The 20,214-nt window shown below is 38.5% G+C and overlaps 1 protein-coding gene and 1 pseudogene across 4 annotated transcripts in view; both read right to left on the reverse strand.

The window, feature by feature from the left end:
- SLC26A7 (solute carrier family 26 member 7) overlaps positions 1 to 20,214 on the reverse strand; it is a 147,204-nt gene that overhangs the window by 24,726 nt on the left and 102,264 nt on the right. For all 4 annotated transcript variants that reach the window (XM_069600647.1, XM_069600649.1, XM_069600646.1 and 1 more), the window contains 4 exons: positions 16,373 to 16,479; positions 12,988 to 13,054; positions 6,874 to 7,011; positions 1,342 to 1,387 (listed from right to left, as the gene is read on the reverse strand). In XM_069600647.1, the coding sequence (XP_069456748.1) occupies positions 1,342 to 1,387; positions 6,874 to 7,011; positions 12,988 to 13,054; positions 16,373 to 16,479 (358 nt within the window). The remainder of the gene's footprint in view (positions 1 to 1,341; positions 1,388 to 6,873; positions 7,012 to 12,987; positions 13,055 to 16,372; positions 16,480 to 20,214) is intronic.
- On the reverse strand, positions 9,255 to 10,386 carry LOC138446256 (serine/threonine-protein phosphatase PP1-gamma catalytic subunit A-like; annotated as a pseudogene).

A 20,214-nucleotide genomic window follows, 5' to 3' on the forward strand; every position in this document is an offset into this window, starting at 1 on the left:
GGGTCCCTTGGACTGCAGGGAGATCCAACCAGTCCTTTCTGAAGGAGATCAACCCTAGGATTTCTTTGGAAGGAATGATGCTAAAGCTGAAACTCCAGTACTTTGGCCACCTCATGCGAAGAGTTGACTCATTGGAAAAGACTTTGATGCTGGGAGGGATTGGGGGCAGGAGGAGAAGGGGACGACAGAGGATGAGATGGCTGGGTGGCATCACGGACTCGATGGACATGAGTCTGAGTGAACTCTGGGAGATGGTGATGGACAGGGAGGCCTGGCGTGCTGCTATTCATGGGGTCGCAAAGAGTCAGACACGACTGAGCAACTGAGCTGAACTGAAATATCTTTACATGTTTCATATGATGACATTTGGTAAACAAAACTCCAGTGAAGTTTAATGATAATGTTTAACATTTCTTGTACATATTCTCCTATAGTTTCTTTTAAATTTATAGTTTTTCTGCCACTTTAGAACTTTGAGCTGGGATGATTTGGGGGATGAGACGGGATGGGACAGGATGCAGGTCTAATTCCATTCATCATGGGTGTGTGACTGTCTCATCGTTGTATATTAATGACAGTCTTTTGCTCACTGCTCTCCAGTGCCACATTTGCCACAAGTAAGATACCAATATACGTGAGCTTTTCCTCACTTTTGTGTTCTCTGCTCTGTCCTGTTGACCTGTTCATTTATCTCTGAACCAGTAGCACACTGCACTGATTATTAGGGCTTTATAATACATTTATACATACATAAGAAAACAAGCTCTCCCTCTTGTTCATATAGTTCAACAGCTGTGCCTATTCTTGGCCATTTGAGTTTTGTAGAAAATTTAGAATGAGTTTATCAACTGCCATTAAAACATCCTATCAGAATTTTAATTGTGACTCAGTTTATATCTATAACAAAATTTGAGAATTGACATCTTTTCAACGTTGTGTATTCTGATCAATGGACATTGTATTTCCTTCCATTTTAAAAGATACCATTAATTTAAGTGTTTCAGGTATTCGTAATGCCTCACAATGAATTTCTATACCTTCATCCTGTGTAGGCTGACACGTCTGAACTTAATCTCTAAAATAAGTTAGGAGTGTGAGGAGGAAGACAAAGAAGAGAAGACGGAGGAATGGGGAGGACAGAGGAGGAGCAGAGGAGAGGAGGAGGAAGGGAGGGAAACGGCCAGGTGGGCAGAACAGGCGAGAAGCAGGGAGGAGCGCAGAGGCAGACAAGGAGGTGAGAGGAAGGGGAGCAGAGGCAGGAGGCCGTGAGGAGAAGGCAAGGGTTTCATCTTCTGTTCTGTAGTCAAGTCAGAGCACTTAGATTTCCTTACGCTAACTCACCGTTGCAAATGCCACTCAGAGAACTGACCAATGTGCTTTGTTCATACTGAAATAAAAACACATAAAAAGATGAATAACATTATAAAAACTCATTTCTGTCCCTAAAAAAGAACATCATTCTTTTCACCACAATAACAACAACAAAAAATAGTCTCCAATAATTATTTTCTCTAGCTTTTCTTTCAGAATGATAAATACAACAAACGGAAATAATAAGTTAGCTCTAAGTTTATGTTAGCTCAGTTGATAATTTATCAAGTCAGACTCTCTTTTTCAGAACATTTTCTGCAAGATTGTTTTGACTTCTTTTCATCAGGAAGTGAACATTTACATGTGTTTTTCATGTATGTATCCAATCAGAAATTAACCTCATTAACACAGCACTCAAGGAGAGAGCCACCAAATATGTATTTCATATTATACAGAAGACAGTTATTCATTTAGGATGAGGTCCATGCATGTTGCCATAAATGGCATTATTATATTTTTTATGGCTGAGTAATATGAAGTAAGCCAGACACAGAAAGATAAATATCATATAATATCACTTACACAGGGAATCCAATAAAAAAAATGATACAAAGGAACTTACATACAAAACAGAAACAGACTCACAGACTAGAAAACAAATTTACAGTTACCAATGGGAAAAGGGTGGGGGAGGGATAAATTAGGAGTCTGCGATTAACAAATACACACTAGTATATATAAAATAGATAAGTGACAAGGACATACTGTAAAGCACAGGGAACTATACTCAGTGTTTTGCAATAACCTATAAGGGAAAAGAATCAGGAAAAAAAAGATATATATGTCACTGAATCACTATGCTGTACACTTGAAACTAACAAACCACTGTAAATAAACTATACTTTAATAAAAATAAATAATTTTTTAAAAAATTAGCTGTTCATCTGAAGCTTCATGAAAATGTCCAAGAAAAAAAATTCCAATTTATGGAAATGCTGGAGAATGAAAATGACTTTAAATCCTACAATGAAATTTTTTTGAAATTAAAAATAATTGATGCCTTTAAAATTAAAATATGCTATATATTTCTCAAAAATGTCATTGTTATTACTGTTCATGATGATAGCAATTGTTATTACTTGAGTACTTACTGTATACTAAGAACTTTAAATTAATCATTTAATTCTCAGAATAATCCTATAAAGTTACTGACATCATTTTCCACATGAAAGTCAGAAAATTTTTAAATTTGGAAGACTTCTAATGATTGAAATGGTTAAATAGTTTGACCAAAGTCATAAAGCTAGCAAGAATTAAGTTAAAACCTAAGTTCATGTCTTTCAACTCTGTACCTCTTGCTCCAAACTGCTACACTATACTACTTTCCCATTAAATCAGTTTTCATCTTGGAGGGTGACCATAGAATATCAATTTCCCTTAATACCCACTGTGTGTGTGTGTTAGTCACTCAGTCATGTCCAGCTCTTTGTGATCCTATGGACTGTAGCCCACCAGGCTCCTCTGTCCATGGGGTTCTCCAGGCAACAATACTTTTCGCAATGCCCTTCTCCAAGGGATCTTTCAACCCAGGGATCAAACCCTATCCAGGGATTGAACCTGCATCTCTTAAGTTTCCTGCACTGGCAGGCGTGTTCTTTACTACTAGTACTGCCTGGGAAGCCACTGGTACTGCACCCACTGGCACAGCTTATATCCTTTAAGTCTGATTCTGACAGTTATCAAATAATTTTCCCCAGGTTATTTTATATTTCTAAGCCTCAATCTTTTTTTTTTTTTTTGTAACATTCAGATAGTCAGTTACTTCATGGGGCTGACGACAAGTACGTTAGATAACCCAGGTAAAGAGATGAGCCCTTGAAACACAGCCAGTGAACGTGAGCTTCCTTTCTCTCCTCTTAAAAATACCTTGTCTGAAACCTCTTCTGCAGAAGAATTTCAAATTATTTATATAAATACTCCACCCTGAAGAAGGTGGAGCATGACTTCACATTCCCTAAATACAAGCTGCACACAGTGACTCGCTTTCAAAGAGTATAGCATGCAAAAGGGGAAATAAAGTAATTTTACAGGGGAGAAACCTGACAAATACTACTTCATCCAGGAGATCAAGATTAATATCTACAGTGAGAAATCATGTTGATATTATGTACCCTTGATACAAATGTGATGAAAATGGCACTTCACCTCTATAGTTTTCTTCCTAAAAAAAACCCCATATTCCCAGTGCTATCACAAGAAAAAATAAGAGATAATTCCAATAGAGGGGCATTCTACAAAACATCTGACCAGTATTACTCAAAATTGTCAAGACCATTCAATAAAGGGAAAGCCTAAGAAACTGCCACAGTCAAGAGGAAACTAAGGAGACAGGACGACTAAATGTAACGTGATATACTGGATGGAATTCTAGAACAGAGAAAGGATATCAGGCAGAACTAAGTAAATCTAAATAAAGCATGTGTGCTAAATCGCTTCAGTCCTGTCCAACTCTATGCCACCCTATGGACTATAGCTCGCCAGGCTCCTCTGTCCATGGGATTCTCCAGGCAAGATTACTGGAGCGGGTTATCATGCCCTCCTCCAGGGCATCTTCCTGACCCAAAGGTCGAACCCACATCTCTTAAGTCTCCTGCACTGGCAGATGCATTCTTTACCACTAGCACCACCTGAGAAGCCCAGATAAAGCACAGACTTTACTTAATGATCACGTATCCATATTGGTTGATTGATTATAATAAATATATCACACTAATACAAGATGTTAATAATAGAGGAAACTGTGTAATGTGGGGTATATATAGGAACTCTCTCTATATATAGGAACTCTCTCTATATATAGGAACTCTCTATACCAACTACTCAGTTTTTCTGTAAATCTAAAACACTGTTTCAAAAACAAAGTCTAGTTTGGAAAAACATCTTGCTTGAGCGAAAGAAAATTTTAGATAAATGGTAGATTGAAACTTCTCTTGCAAGGTGAGAGCACAAAATGGTAATGAATAGTGAACACCTGTAGCTCTAGATAATAATAAGCACAAATCCATCAAACACCAGCAGCCTGAGATCCTTCTAAGCTTCTGTATTCAGGGAGATATTTAATGGTGATATAGAGGCTCAGTGGTAAAGAATCCGCCTGCCAGTGCAAGAGACACAAGACACACGGATTCAATCCTGGGTTGAAAAGAAACCCTGGAGTAGGAAATGGCATCCTGCTCCAGCATTACTGCCTGGGAAAACCTGTGGACAGAGGAGCCTGGTAGGCTAAAGTCCATGGGGTCTCAAAGAGTTGGACACAACTGAGCATATAGAATATAAAAGTATATCATTATATAACCTAACAGAGGATCCTTTTTCTATTTGTGTTTTGAATGGGATGTGAATCTTCCTGCTCTGGAGTGTTTTAAACGTCCATCACCACCGTCTGTTGAAAACACAGCTTTCAGAGAAGAGAAAATCAAGGCCCTGGCAGAGCACTCCAGTTGAAGGCACAACTGCGGACTGCTCTGTGCAGCCTGATAAAGGGGGGCAAAGTTGCAGTAGCGATTAACTGCTGCAGACATCTTACTCTAAAACTGAACCTGGAGTAAATGCATAGTCCTCAAGACAAGTAGATATCCTTGACAGTGTCCGACAAGAATAATACGAAGTACCCCAAAGAGCACTCAAGCTCAAGACTATCCTTTTAACCATTCCAAATAAAGGTTTATCCCAGGTTCCTCTGAGAGCAGGGCTTCCAGATTGCCATCCAAATCCTTGGTATTCCTTTAAAATTCACAACATACAAATATACATACAATATTTGCATCATTATCATTATAGTGGAACTCAGTTTCAACAAATTCTTCCTCACCATCATAAAGTTCTGAGTTGAAGAATCCTTTTGAGTGCCTTCATCTACGAATAACCTAAATTCAATGAACCTTGTTTGATTTTTAGACTCAATTTTCTGAAATCCCAAGTGGGTAAAATATATGTGGAAACTACTCACAAAAGACTGTGTTAATGAGATTTGTTTCTAAGATACACTAAAGGTAAACACATGTCATTTTGCAATTTCTGAAAACAGGTTGGAGCAACCTTAATCTTGCAGGAAAGTAAGGAAAACACTATCAACTATTGATAAATAATTAGTAATAAGAATTGCCATGTCAGGTACTCTACTAGAAATGATAATACCCACAATTTAGTATATTATTTCAAGAAGTAAGTTTACATTTTGGAAAAACAAGACCACAAACTTCTTGTAGGTTAATTAGATTACATGAAGCTCTAGACAGATTTTCCCATAATGCTGTTATACATGGTGGTTATAAAGTCAGCCACAAGAACATACCTGTCTCATATACAGGTATAGAATGGTTTTGTGATGAAAAACAGACCTAATATATTAATACAACTTGAACAATTAGATATATATCTCCCCCTTTAGCATAAGAGCAAGTTCTTTTCAACCCAAAATCACAGGTGGTGGCTCCTAATATTCTGATGAAAGTGACATCTAAAAGAGCTCAAGGTCTAATACTTTGGCCACCTGATGCAAAGAACTGACTCATTTGAGAAGACCCTGATGCTGGGAAAGAGGGAAGGCAGGAGGAGAAGAGGATGACAGAGGATGAGATGGCTGGATGGCATCACCGATTCAATGGGGATGAGTTTGAGTAAACTCTGGGAGTTAGTGATGGACAGGGAAGCCTGGTGTGCTGCAGTCCATGGGGTCGCAAAGAGTCGGACATGACTGAGCAACTGAACTGAACTGAACTGAAGGTCTAATAGCTTCTAAGTAGCTTACCCAGGCAGCTTAGCTCCTAAGTCCATGCTCTTAACATTGCAGAGGGCTTGAAGATTCAAATGATTATGCATACCTCTTTCTCATGCACATTTTATTTGCTATCTCTCTTAACTGAGATAATTTGTGGAGATAAAAAATGATGGCAATTTAAGACAATGTTATCATAATGAGGCCAACAGTTTATACCTCTTTGAGTCATCTACTGTATTCTCTTTTAGAAGCAGACCTAACTCTTCTTTCTCTTGGTAAAAATATTCTTAATTTAAGTGAATTGTCTTATTTATTTCTCCCAGGGTTATAGCACCTAGTACACAGGCTTCCCTGATAGCCCAGCTGGTCAAGAATCTGCCTGAAATGTGGGAGACCTGGGTTCGATCCCTGGGTTGGGAAGGTCCCCTGGAGGAGGGCATGGCAACCCACGCCAGTCTTCTTGCCTAGAGAAGTCCACGGACAGAGGAGCCTGGGGTCGCAAAGAGTCAGATACAACTAAGTGACTAAGCACAGAGCAGCACAACACACACGTCCTTCAGATATTTGCTGACTTGGGGAGTGAATGAACAAGTGAATGAACAAGAGTGATCACCTAAAGGCTAACTACAAACCAAATAAAAATTATAACATCATATAAGATTTTACTGAGGGAAGAGGCCTCTCAACATTTCTATAATGTATTATAGTTACATGATTCCTTTCTGGGGTATCAAGATATAGGATTACCTGTAGCATAACATAATCAAAAGAGTTGACCTTACCTTTCTGATTTCATCAAGTGGTTGGTTTCCAGTATTTTCTTTTTGGATTATGTTCATTATATCATTATGGAACTTCTTTGCGTTCAGAAAAACAAGTGGGTTGTTTATTGAGATAATTTTCACCCGCTGCAGGGTTTCCTTTTAGAGGAAACAAATGAATAGATTCAGAGTTCTGAATGAAATAAATCCTACAATGAATTGAAACCCTGTAAGTACAAATGTCACTCAATCATGATTGACAATTTCTTTGCTTATGTTTTCATTATTAAAAATTTTTGGAGGATTAAATATACTACCATATGTCTGAAGGAAAACATGTACTTCTTTACTAAGAAACATTAGCAACCGTTAGATAAGTCTGTAGCCTTTCAGAAAACACCCCTTATTCCTACTGAGTTTTGGAGAAGCAAAAGACTATCCAAAGAGTATCAGAAAGACTTCTCCTCCTAACAGTACCTCTTCTACTCAATCCAGAAATTTAAAATTCCTTTACCTAGCCATCCCGTATCTTTTAAAATGAAAATATGGCCTGAAAGGTCAACTGTCAATCATTTTACCTCATAATGATGTAGCGTTCCTTTGCCTGGAAGTCACCTTACAAGTGACTGACAGTTCTAATTGGGACAAAGAAACCAAGAGGTATTATCAGGAAGGTAATTTCACTTTGGGCAGGCCTAGATTATATTCGATTGCCAGGAGGTAGACAAGACATGAAGAAATGGAGAAGGAAAAAGTTCAATACAAAATTTGACTGCTGCAGCTATTTTCCCAGGTCTTCCTGGCAATACCATCTTTGCCGTGACCTGTGGGCTTCCCTGGTGTCTCAGATGGTAAAGAAACCACTTACAATGCAGGTGACCTGGCTTCAATCCCTGGGTTGGGAAGATCCCTTGGAGGAGGGCATGGCAAACCACTCCAGTATTCTTGCCTGGAGAATCCTCATGAACAGAGGAACCTCATGGGCTACAGTCCATGGGGTCACAAAGAGTCAGACACAACTGGGTGACTAAGCACAGCACAGCACCATGACCTTTGGAGCAGGGGTCTATCTTAGAAACTGAGAGAAATGGAAGCTCTATGAAATGATAATTCCTTACCTACTAAATAAAGCAGTACTCCTTCAGACACATACAGAGAGAGAGAGAAAGACTGGAAAATAATAGATAATGTGAATTTGGATAATTCATTTAACCTCTCTTAGCTTCCTTGTTTTTTGAAGTAGGTAATTTTTTTTTTAACAAGTTCATCATTAAATAAGTCTGAATTCATTTTTCCCACATGGTATTATTGTACATAGTCATCTGTTGAAACTGCTTTCCTTTTTTTAAAACAGAGATTAGTTTTAAAAAGTCATAGATACTGTGAGTTCTGTATAAACTGGTGGATAGTAAGTTAGTTTCTTTGTTTTGACTTACAAGCTTCAACTTCTTCACAGAATAAGGAATGTAGGCCAAAGAAAGCATAATTAGTCACACATACAGAACAGTATTGTTTTTATAATTTGAAGCTTCTGAATGGACAGGTTCAGTCCTGATGTAACTGTAAAAAGATTACTTAATGAATAGACTGAAAATACTACAAAGTGTTATTAACTTTAACCATTAGTAGTGTGTAAACAGCCCTATGTTATTAATTGCTATTCAAACTTAAAAACATATTTTTGAATCCCCAAGAAGGCGGCAGGGATACACAATCATGTCACCTTGTACTTAGGACAGTGCCCATATATATTTCAATAGAAACTTTGGTTTTAGGAAAGAATCACAAACATTTAAAATAATGGCTTTAATTATCATTTAAGTGTATCACAGGGGAAAGTATACTTTAATTAAATATACATACAAGTGATGCTGGCAAGGTTGAAAGTTATTCTCGATTTTGATAACTCTAAAAACTAGTTTGTACATGACAAGACAAGAAAAAGAGCTATTTCTTTGAAGCAAGCAAACAAAAAGGTTCACAGTGTTTTGCATCCAACAGTATGCATTTTATGACAATAGCATGTACACGCTGAGCACCCTAGATCTCTCTTTATATCCTAAAGAAAATGGGTATTTACATTATTCATGAGCTATACCAAATTTAAAGAAAGATCAGTTGTATACTCACCCCTTAGTCAGGATAAACTGTCCTGGGGTGTACAACTTTGGCACTATAATTGTTTGCAAAAGGAACAGAGAACTAAACAAAATAAAACATCTTTCCTTGAGAGTGGGGAATCTTTTATTTGCTGTTAAAATCAACAAATACTATTGATAAAGTAAAAACTGGAACAGGGGCCCACAAACATTATTTAAGTAAGTTGACCAATACACATTACAGCTTTAAAAATAAAAGCTATATATGTTACAAGCCCAGACTAGGCAGTGTCAAAATGACATTTATTTCTTTGCTTGCTTTGTGATCATAGCCCTTGAAGGTATTTCAGGTTTCGGGGCACTTTACTTCTTTTTCTCTGCAGGCTGTAAAATCTGAAGAGAACACATCAGTGTCTCACCCACACTCATCGTGGCACCTGCTTTGTCATGCTCTCCACAATAACTGGATGCAGAGAACAGAGTGACCAACTGTCTCTTTGCAAAAAACATCTATCCACCATCAACCTCCCGATGGGCTCTACATACAAGATCCAAATCACGTTTATGGAGAAATTCACAACCACTTCTGCACCAAGTGCAAAGCACGACCATCTGTCATTTTCAAACACCAGCCAAAAACATCCTTATCAGGTTCAGACCACAAAAGGCCACAAAGACAATCTTGATCTAAGTCATCGATTGGCTGCATAATTCACCAAATCCACTCCACAGATTGGAGATCTGGTGATAAACCTCCATGACAGCAGAATATTTTCTCATCCAGGATGACTGCTATCCATAAACAGTTAAAGTAGTCTGCGAAAGTTTTCCATACTTTAATGTTATATCTTCTTTTAATTCATCATAAAATCCCTATATTCTACTGATATTGTCACATTCGCGGTTTCCTCTGAGAAGAAAACAATCTAGAGACATTTGATTTTGTAAGCCAGTAAGAGGCAGAGAGTGTCCAATGACTGCTTTCCCTTGTTCACACAGTCCCCAAGAAACAAGTAATTACTTTCGGAGGGAAACCACTGTACTCAGAAAGTCACAGCAAATCATGTAGGACTGCGCATGGATCTCACCTTATATTTTGAACGGTGCTTTCAGTCCTAGTAGGACAGGAGGCTGACTGAGAAAGCTCTCTCAGGACTTTGACAATCACAGTCCTCTGATTTCATGCCTCTGTAGCTGGACGTTGTGCCAGGCTTGGACCCTCTCTTGCAGCAACCATTGGATGCTGCCAGTGTTGTTCATCTAGACCCTCCATCGCCTTCCGACGCCCACCCTCCCGCAGCAGCACTGCCACTGGCTCCACCGGGACCCTCACTCTCCTTCCCATCCCAGCAGCGCAGAGACGGTGCTGCAGCATTGCAGAAACCACAGCCGCACCACCCCCCCAACCGCCCCATCCCTGCCAATGACTGCTCATCGCCTCCTCATCCTTCCCCTACTAGAATCGTGAGAGCTAAAGCAGGTACATTTTTAAACCGGATAATCTCAAAAAGTTTCTATAGCTACACAACCTTTTAAGCTCTATAAAGTGAGGAGATTTGCCACAACTAAACAGTTCAAGAAAATAAAAAACCTTTATGTTACCCAAGGAACTTTTAATAAAGAGGAAATCTCTTACAAGACAAAATCAAACATTCGGCCTGTCGTGTTTAGTTATGACAAAGCTCCCACATCTTAGATTGTATCATTAATCTCACCATATGATTGCGCCAGTATGTTTTGAGTTAGTATGCTTTTTAAAGATAGGCATTTATTAAAGAATGGAGTTGCACCAGAAAAGAAATTCTCAATACAGCTGAAGTCCCTGAGTGGAAAGAGACCTTCCAAATTGTTTCACCTGAAGAAGAAGAGGGAGAGGGGAGGGACAGATCACCGCTACACTTGACGTTAGCTAAAAACTCCACCTAACAGTTCATATTCAAGTCTTTCTCTTAGTGTTTTTCCTCTTAGTTTTTTTTTTTCCCCTCTTAGTTTTAAATAACCAGTGAGGTGCAATGTTCTAATAAAATTAAGATTTCCTGTGACATGATTACTATTCAGGTAGGTAACTAGACTGGAATAAATCAAATGTAAGACATGGAGAATCTGCGGCACTTTCATCTCCCTGCAAATCCCCTTATTCATTTCCTCACACGTTTAGCTTGAGGAAAAGGTATGCATTAGGTACAATTTATTAATTAGATATCTTTAAACTGAAAAATAGTCACACTTGAATTTTGCTTCAAAGCTAAGAATGTCAAGGCTTTGGTACACAGCTGCATGTATGGGGTGGATACAGAGGCCTGAGTCAGTCTAGGACTTGGCACCTGAAAATTTTAAAGGAAGAAAACAAAGGGACAGGAAAGAAAGAAAGGAAACATTGGTGGAAAACTTGAGTCTGGGACACCTTCAAAGTCTTTGAACTCTGATAGCTTTCTATGACGCAAATCTTTCCATACTTGTTAAAAACACAAGCCATTTCCCTGGGGGTCAGAGAAGGACTCCTGTTGCTTACTTTTTACTTCCAGTCTACTTAGAAATACCCTGACACTGACCCTTCTGGTAGGAGTTTAGTTCTGTCTGTTCTGAGGACAATCATGAGTTATTAAAACAAAAATGAAAAATAAAGATAAAAAAGGTTAGTCAAACATCACAAAGCAGTTTCAAAGTAAGCCAGTTTTTTTTAACTGACAAGAATTTCAGTCAACATTTTCTTTCTTCACCTTAAACTTGTGTCGTCCTTCAGAACAAGAAGCTAGAATTAAAACACAATTGGCCTGCCTAAACATGGATTGCGTGCATGCCTGCTAAGTCACTTCAGTCGTGTCTGACTCAGTGCAACCCTATGGACTGTAGACAGCCAAGTTCCTCTGTCCATGGGATCCCTCAGGGAAGAATACTGGATTGGATTGCCATGCCCTCCTCCAAGGAATCTCAGACCCAGGGATCAAACCTGCATCTCTTATGTCTCCTGCCTGGGCAGGCGAGTTCTTTACCACTAGCGCTACCTGAGGGTGAGATCATTTATATAAGTTATTTCCTTAAAAAAGGTGCCCACTGTGCAAGAAACCAAGCCTAGAGTCGTTAATTACACTCTGCTGATAGTAAGATTCATTGACTGTTTTAACAAAATACCATGATCCCACTTTTCTTTATTCCCTTCCCCGTTCCCCATCTTCCACCATCATTTAATTTGGAATAGACTACTAGTTTGCTGCAGCTGCTAAGTCACTTCAGTCGTGTCCGACTCTGTGCGACCCCAGAGACAGCAGCCCACCAGGCTCCCCCGTCCCTGGGATTCTCCAGGCAAGAACACTGGAGTGGGTCGCCATTTCCTTCTCCAATGCATGAAAGTGAAAAGTCAAAGTGAAGTCGCTCAGTCATGTCTGACTCTTCGCGACCCCATGGGCTGTAGCTCACCAGGCTCCTCCGTCCATGGGATTTTCCAGGCAAGAGTACTGGAATGGGGTGCCATTGCCTTCTCCAGACTACTAGTTAAGTTTGACTGTCATATGTTAAACTAAACTAATAGTCGGGACTTCCCTATAGCTCAGGTGGTAAAGAATCTGCCTGCAATGCAGGAGACCCCTGGGTCAGGAAAATCACCTGAGAAGGAAATTGCAAACCACTCCAGTATTCTCAGAGAATTCCATGGACAGAGGAGTCTGGTGGGCTACAGTCCATGAGGTCGCAAAGAGTCAGACACGACTAAGTGACACACACACAAACTAATAGACACGTCAAACGGAAAAGAGGTTTCCAAATATCTGAACTAATCTGGACCATGATTCTACTGTATTTTTATGTGCCATTTTATTCTCTTATTTGAATGCTGATACAAGATTTCTGTTGTTGTTCTATTGATTTGTTGCATGTTGACTGCCATATATGTAGTGGTCAGATATACTTTCAAAAGTTCAAACTAATCAAAAATAGAATTATCATTGTAAAATTAGTAATTTATCTGCTTCTTATACCTTGAAACTATCTGACCTACAAAAATTATTAATTACACAAAGGAAAAGGGAACTAAACTTACATCATCCATTTCTGTCTTCACTTTAAATTCCATCTCTTTCATATTTTTTGTACTCAGAGTATTTGCTCTAGAATGAAAGCATATATGAAATACATAATTTCCAAGTTACTACATTAATCACGACAAAGTAAAAAGGATGAATCACTTTATTATAACAATTAGAAAGTATCCAGAGTGGCTTCCATGCTACATCCCAGCTGTTCATAAGACACTGGTAAATGTGTATCTCTCTGGGATCCTCAGAAATAAAGTAACAGCTGCTGCTGCTGCTGCTGCTAAGTCGCCTCAGTCGTGTCCAACCCCATAGACAGCAGCCCATCAGGCGCCCCCGTCCCTGGGATTCTCCAGGCAAGAGTACTGGAGTGGGTTGCCATTTCCTTCTCCAATGCATGAAAGTGAAAAGTGAAAGTGAAGTTGCTCAGTCATGTCTGTGGACTGCAGCCTACCAGGCTCCTCTGCCCATGGGATTTTCCAGGCAAGGGTACTGGAGTGGGTTGCCATTGCCTTCTCCAAACGTAACAGCACAGACATCTAAATGGAGATTTTTAAAATGTAATTTATCTCATTTGGACTCTCAGCTATCATATCTTTAAGGCATAGGAGGTAAATTGACAAAAAAGAGTGAGCAATAAGGGAAAAGGCTAGAAAGTATACGGTTTTTCAGAAATCTTGTGTAAAATACAGGAAGTAAAGAGAGAATCAATAACAAGATAGGATCAGATAACAATGTGCATATATATATATATATATATATATATATATATAGAGAGAGAGAGAGAGAGAGAGAGACTCTATAAGGAGTTCATGATCTGAGCCACAGTCAGCTCCCAGTCTTGTTTTTGCTGACAGTATAGAACTTCTCCATCTTCAGCTGCAAAGAATATAATCAATCTGATTTTGGTATTGCCCATCCGGTGATATCCATGTGTAGAATCATCTCTTGTGTTGTTAGAAGAGGGTGTTTGCTATGACCAATGCATTCTCTTGGCAAAACTCTGTTAGCCTTTGCCCTGCTTCATTTTGTACTCCAAAGCCAAACTTGCCTGTTATTCCAGGTGTTTCTTGACTTCCTACTTTTGCATTCCAGTCCCCTATGATGAAAAGGACATCTCTTTTGGTGTTAGGTCTTGTACATCTTCATAGAACTGTTCAACTTCAGCTTCTTCAGCATTGGCGGTTGGGGCATAGACTTGGATTACTATGATATCGAATGGTTTGCCTTGGAAACGAATAGCGATCATTCTGTAATTTTTGAGATTGCACCCAAGTACTGCATTTCAGACTCTTTAGTTGACTATGAGGGCTATTCCATTTCTTCTAAGGTATTCTTGCCCGCAGTAGTAGATATAATGGTCATCTGAAGTAAAGTCACCCATTCCAGTCCATTTTAGTTCATATATTCCTAAAATGTCCACGTTCACTCTTGCCATCTCTTGTTTGACCACTTCCAATTTGCCTTGATTCATGGACCTAACATTCCAAGTTCCTATGCAATATTGCTCATTACAGCATCGGCCTTTACTTCCATCACCAGTCACATCCACAGCTGGGCATTGTTTTCACTTTGGCTTCGTCTCTTCATTCTTTCTGGAGTTATTTCTCCACTCTTTTCCAGCAGCATATTAGGCATCTACTGACTTGGGGAGTTCCTCTTTCACTGTCATATCTTTTCACGTTTTCATACTGTTCATGGGGTTCTCAAGGCAAGAACATAGAAGTGGTTTGCCATTCTCTTCTCCAGTGGACCACGTTTTGTCAGAATGCTCCACTATGACTCATCCGTCTTGTATGCAGGTCAAGAAGCAATGGTTAGAACTGGACGTGGAACAAAGGACTGGCTCCAAATTGGGAAAGGAGTATACCAAGGCTGCATATTGTTATCCTGCTTATTTACCTTATATGCAGAGTACGTCATGTGAAATGTCGGGCTGGATGAAGCAAAAGCTAGAATCAAGATTGCCAGGAGAAATATCAATAACCTCAGATATGCAGATAACACCACCTTTATGGCATAAACTGAAGAAAAACTAAAGAGCCTCTTGATGAAAGTGAAAGAGGAGAGTGAAAAAGTTGACTTAAAACTCAACATTCAAACAACTAACATCATGGCACCTGGTCCCATCACTTCATGGCAAAGAGATGGGGAAACAATGGAAACCATGACAGACTTTCTTTTCTTGGGCTCCAAAACCAATGCAGATGGTGACTGCAGCCAAGAAACTGAAAGACGCTTACTCCTTGGAAGAAAAGCTATGACCAACCTAGACAGCATATTAAAAAGCAGAGACATTACTTTGCTAAAAAAGGTCCATCTAGTCAAAGCTATGGTTTTTCCAGTAGTCATGTGTAGATGTCAGAGTTGGACCATAAAGAAAGCTGAGTGCTGAAGAATTGATGCTTTTGAACTGTGGTGTTGGAGAAGACCCTTTGAGAGTCCCTTGGACTGCAGAGAGATCCAACCAGTCCATCCTAAAGGAAATCAGTCCTGAATATTCATTGGAAGGACTGATGCTGAAGCTGAAACTCCAATACTTTGTCCACCTGATGCAAAGAACTGACTCATTTGAAAAGACCTTGACACTGGGAAAGATTGAAGGAAGAGGAGAAGGGGACGACAGAGGATGAAATGTTTGGATAGCATCACTGACTCAATGGACATGAGTTTGAGTAAACTCCGGGAAATGGTGATGGACAGGGAGGCCTGGCATGCTGGACTCCATAGGGCCACAAAGAGTCAGATGTCACTGAGTGACTGAACTGAACTTAACTGATAGACTCTATAGAGATATAACTTTAATTTTTAAGAATATATTATTTCACAAAGAATTTCAGAAGAAGGATGAGATGTTAGTAGAAGCTTTATCAAATGGTGAACACTGAGCAAACAGAAAAATAATCAAAATATGGAAGGGCCTTACAGATGGTTAGTAAAAAACAAAAAGAATGTACTTTTTAATAAGCTATGTAGAAAAAGTAGGTAAATTAATACAACTTTGGAAAAGTTAAATTTGAGGTTATTTAACTTTTCAAATGATTACATTGCTGTATGGTTTATGTCTCATTAGATACTATAAACATTCCCTTAATCAGAAAAAAGTAACTCTAATGCAGTATATGGCTATGATGCTAATTTATTCACTTTAATAGATTTTATATATTCTATTTTATATCTATAACAAAATACTTCTCCTCCACTAAGACCATTTCTTCTCCATTAAGACCAACATTGTTATATATCACACATAGATTAAAAAATTCTCTTTCTAGCTCTAAATCTAAAAACATGAGATTATAATACTGTCTATTCCACAGAAATAAAAGTAACTGACAACACCATATATTTTGCTGCTGTGTCAGAACAAACATCAAATAAATAATATCTTACCTTGGGAAGCGACCAATCACGATAGCTGTGGTACACACAACACCAAACAGCAGCCCAACATTGGCAGCAAAACATATTGTAAATATGTATGTACTGACCCATATGCCCTGAAAGAGAACAGGAGAGAGAATATATGGGTCCTTTGGTATGCTCCTCTTTCTCCCGATTGCTAAGTTCCTCGCAGTCTTGTTCTACAACATTCCTGTGATGAAATCTCTGCAAGAATAGAGGACTAGGTGGATGTGGAGTACATCTCTCTCCACAAATGCATCAGGAATACATCTTCAGATGTAGAAGATCTCGCAGAACACCAGCTGAGTACTGGCAGGAGTCCCTGCCCAGGACCAGGAAAGGAATATACAGATCCACACAAAACTGGAGGACAGGGAATCCTGGTGTGCAGAAGTCCATGGGGGCACAAAGAGCTGGATACACCTTAGTGACTGAACACCAACAACGGAAGAAGAAGCGAGAAAGAAGGGCCTGAGAAAAAATGCTGTAGCAATTACAGTTGAAAGCTTCTCTAACGTGGGAAAGGAAATGGCCAAACAAGTTTAAGAAGCACAGAGAGTTTCACATAAGATAAACTCAAGGAGAAACACATCGAGACACTTATAATCAAACTAACAAAAATTACACCCAGGGAAAAAACTACTAAAAGCATCAAGGGGAAAAGCAACAGGCAAAATAAAGAGAACCCGTATCAGGTTAATAGCTGATCTCTCAGCAGAAACTCTGCAGGCCAGAAGGGAGTGGCAGGATTAGATCTAAAATTATGAATGGAAAAAACTTACAATCAAGATTACTCTACCTAGCAAGGATCACATTCAGATTTGAGGCAAAAACCTAAAATTTTACAGACAAGCAAAAGTCAAGAGAATTCAACACCACCAAATCAGCTATACAACAGATGCTAGAGGGACTTCTAAAAGCAGGAAACACAAGAGAAGGAAAAGACCTACAAAAATAAACTCAAAACAATTAAGAAAATGCCCAAAGAAACATATATACCAATAATTACTTTAAATGTAAATGGATTAAATGCCTCAACCAAAAGACACAGACTGGCTGAATGGATACAGAAACAAGACCCCTACAGATGCTGTCTACAAGAGACACTTCAGACCTAGGGGCACAAACAGATTGAAAGTGAGAGCATAGAAAATGGTATTCCAGGCAAATTGAAATCAAAAGAAAGCCAGAGTAGCAATTTGCATATCAGACAAATAGACCTTAAAATAAAAAACATTACAAGAGGTAAGGAAGGACGATACATAATAATCAAGCTCTCAATCCAAGAAGAAAATAGAACAATTGTAAATATTCACACACCCAACATAGGAGCACCTCAATACATAGGCAAACATTAACAGACATAAAAGGGAAATCAATAGTAACAATAATAGTAGGGGACTTTTCCACCAATGGAGATCAACCCTGGGATTTCTTTGGAAGGAATGATGCTAAAGCGGAAGCTCCAGTACTTTGGCCACCTCATGCAAAGAGTTGACTCATTGGAAAAGACTCTGATGCTGGGAGGGATTGGGGGCAGGGAAGAAGGGGACGACAGAGGATGAGATGGCTGGATGGCATCACAGACTCGATGGACATGAGTCTGAGTGAACTCCGGAAGATGGTGATGGACAGGGAGGCCTGGCATGCTGCGATTCATGGGGTTGCAAAGAGTCAGACATGACTGAGCGACTGAACTGAACTGAACTGACAGATCATCCGGGCAGAAAGTTAATAAGGAAACACAAGCTGCAAATTACACATTAGATCAGATGAACCTAATGGATATCTTCAGAGCATTCCATCCAAAGCAGAAGAATACACTTTCCTCTCAAGTGCACATGGAACATTCTCAGGATAGGTCACATCTTGGGTCACATATCAAACTTAACTAAATTTAAGAAAATTGAAATTGTAACAGGTATCTTTTCTGACCAAAATGCTATAACAGTTGCTATTAATAATAGGAAAAAAAACTGTAAAAAAATACAAACATATGGAGATTTAAACAATACACTTCTTAATAGCCAAAAGGTTACTAAAAAGATTTCTTAAATACCTAGAGACAAATGACACTGAAAATACGATGACCCAAAACCTATTGGGAGGTTCTAAGAGGGAAGTATATAGCAATGCAATCCTATCTCAAGAATAGGAAAAAATATCAAATAGACAAACTAATACAACTGGGAAAAGAACAAAAAACAAACAAACAAAAACACAAAAAGTAAGTAGAAGTAAATAAATCATAGAGATGAGAACAGAAATAAATAAAAAAGAAATGAAAGAAAAAATGCCAAAGATCAATAAAACTGAAAACTGGTTCTTTGAGAAGAAAAACAAAATCCATAACCCATTAGACAGACTCATCAAGATAAAAAGAAGGAAGACTCAAATGAACAAAATTAGAAATGAAAAATGAGAGATTGAAACAGACTAATGCAGAAATACAAAGGATCATAAGAGACTACTACAAGTAACTATATGCCAATAAAATGGACAACCTGGAAAAATATGGACAAATTCTTAGAAAATCACAACCTCTAAGACTGAACAAGGAATAAACAGAAATACGAACAGATCAATCTCAAGCATGGAAATCGAAATTGTGATTAAAAAAGACATCTCCCAAAATACAAAACCCAGGGCTACATGGCTTCACAGGTGAATTCTATCAAACGTTTAGAGAAGAGTTAATGCTGTTCCTTCTTAAATTCTTCCCCAAAAATTGCAGAGGAAGGAACACTAATGAACTCGTTCTAGAAGGCCAGCATTACCCTGATGCCAAAACTGGAAGAGACATCACAAAAAAGGAAAATTACAGGTCAATATCAAAGGTGAACACAGATAAAAAAATTTCTGAGCAAAATTCCAGTAAACAGAATCTGATGACACATTAAAAACATCATGCACCATGGTTAATTTGGGTTTAATCCTATGGATACTTCAATATATGCAAATCAATCAATGTTACACACCATATTAACAAGTTGAAAGATAAAAATCATATGATATTCTTGATAGATGCAGAAGAAGCTTTTTACAATATTCAGCACCCATTTGTGATACCAATTCTTCAGAAAATGGGCATAGATGGAACCTATGTCAACCTAATAAAGGCCATATATGAGAAACCCACAGCAAATATTATTCTCAATGGTGGAAAGCTGAAAGCATTTTCTCTAAGATCAGAAACAAGTCAAGAGTGCCCACTGTCACCATTATTTTTCAATATAGCTTTGGAAGTCCTAGCCATGGCAATCAGAGAAGAAAAAGAAACAAAAGGAATCTAGATGAAAAAAGAAGTAAAACTCTCACTGTTTACAGATGACATGGTACTACACACAGTAAACCCTAAAGACACTATCAGAAAATTACTAGAAGTTATCAATGAATTTAATAAAGTCACAGGATACAAAATCAATACACAGAAATCCCTTGCATCCCTATATATGAACAATGATAAATCAGAAAGAAAAATTAAGGAATCAATTCCATTCTCTATTGCAACACATAAAATAAAATAAAAGACCCAGGAATATACCTATCTAATGAGACAAAAGACCCGAATGCAGAAAATGAAGACACTGGTGAAAAAAATCAGAGATGACACAAACAGATGGAGAGATATTCTTAGACTGGGAGAATAAATATTGTGAAAATGACTATACTAACCAAAGTAATTTAGATTCAAAGCAAACTCTATCAAATTAACACTGACATTTTCCACAGCACTAGGACAATAAAATTTACAATTTAAGAAGGCTGAGCGCCGAAGAATTGATGCTTTTGAACTGTGGTGTTGGAGAAGACTCTTGAGAGTCCCTTGG

This window comes from Ovis canadensis, chromosome 9, assembly GCF_042477335.2.
Source record: "Ovis canadensis isolate MfBH-ARS-UI-01 breed Bighorn chromosome 9, ARS-UI_OviCan_v2, whole genome shotgun sequence".
NCBI lineage: Eukaryota > Metazoa > Chordata > Mammalia > Artiodactyla > Bovidae > Ovis > Ovis canadensis.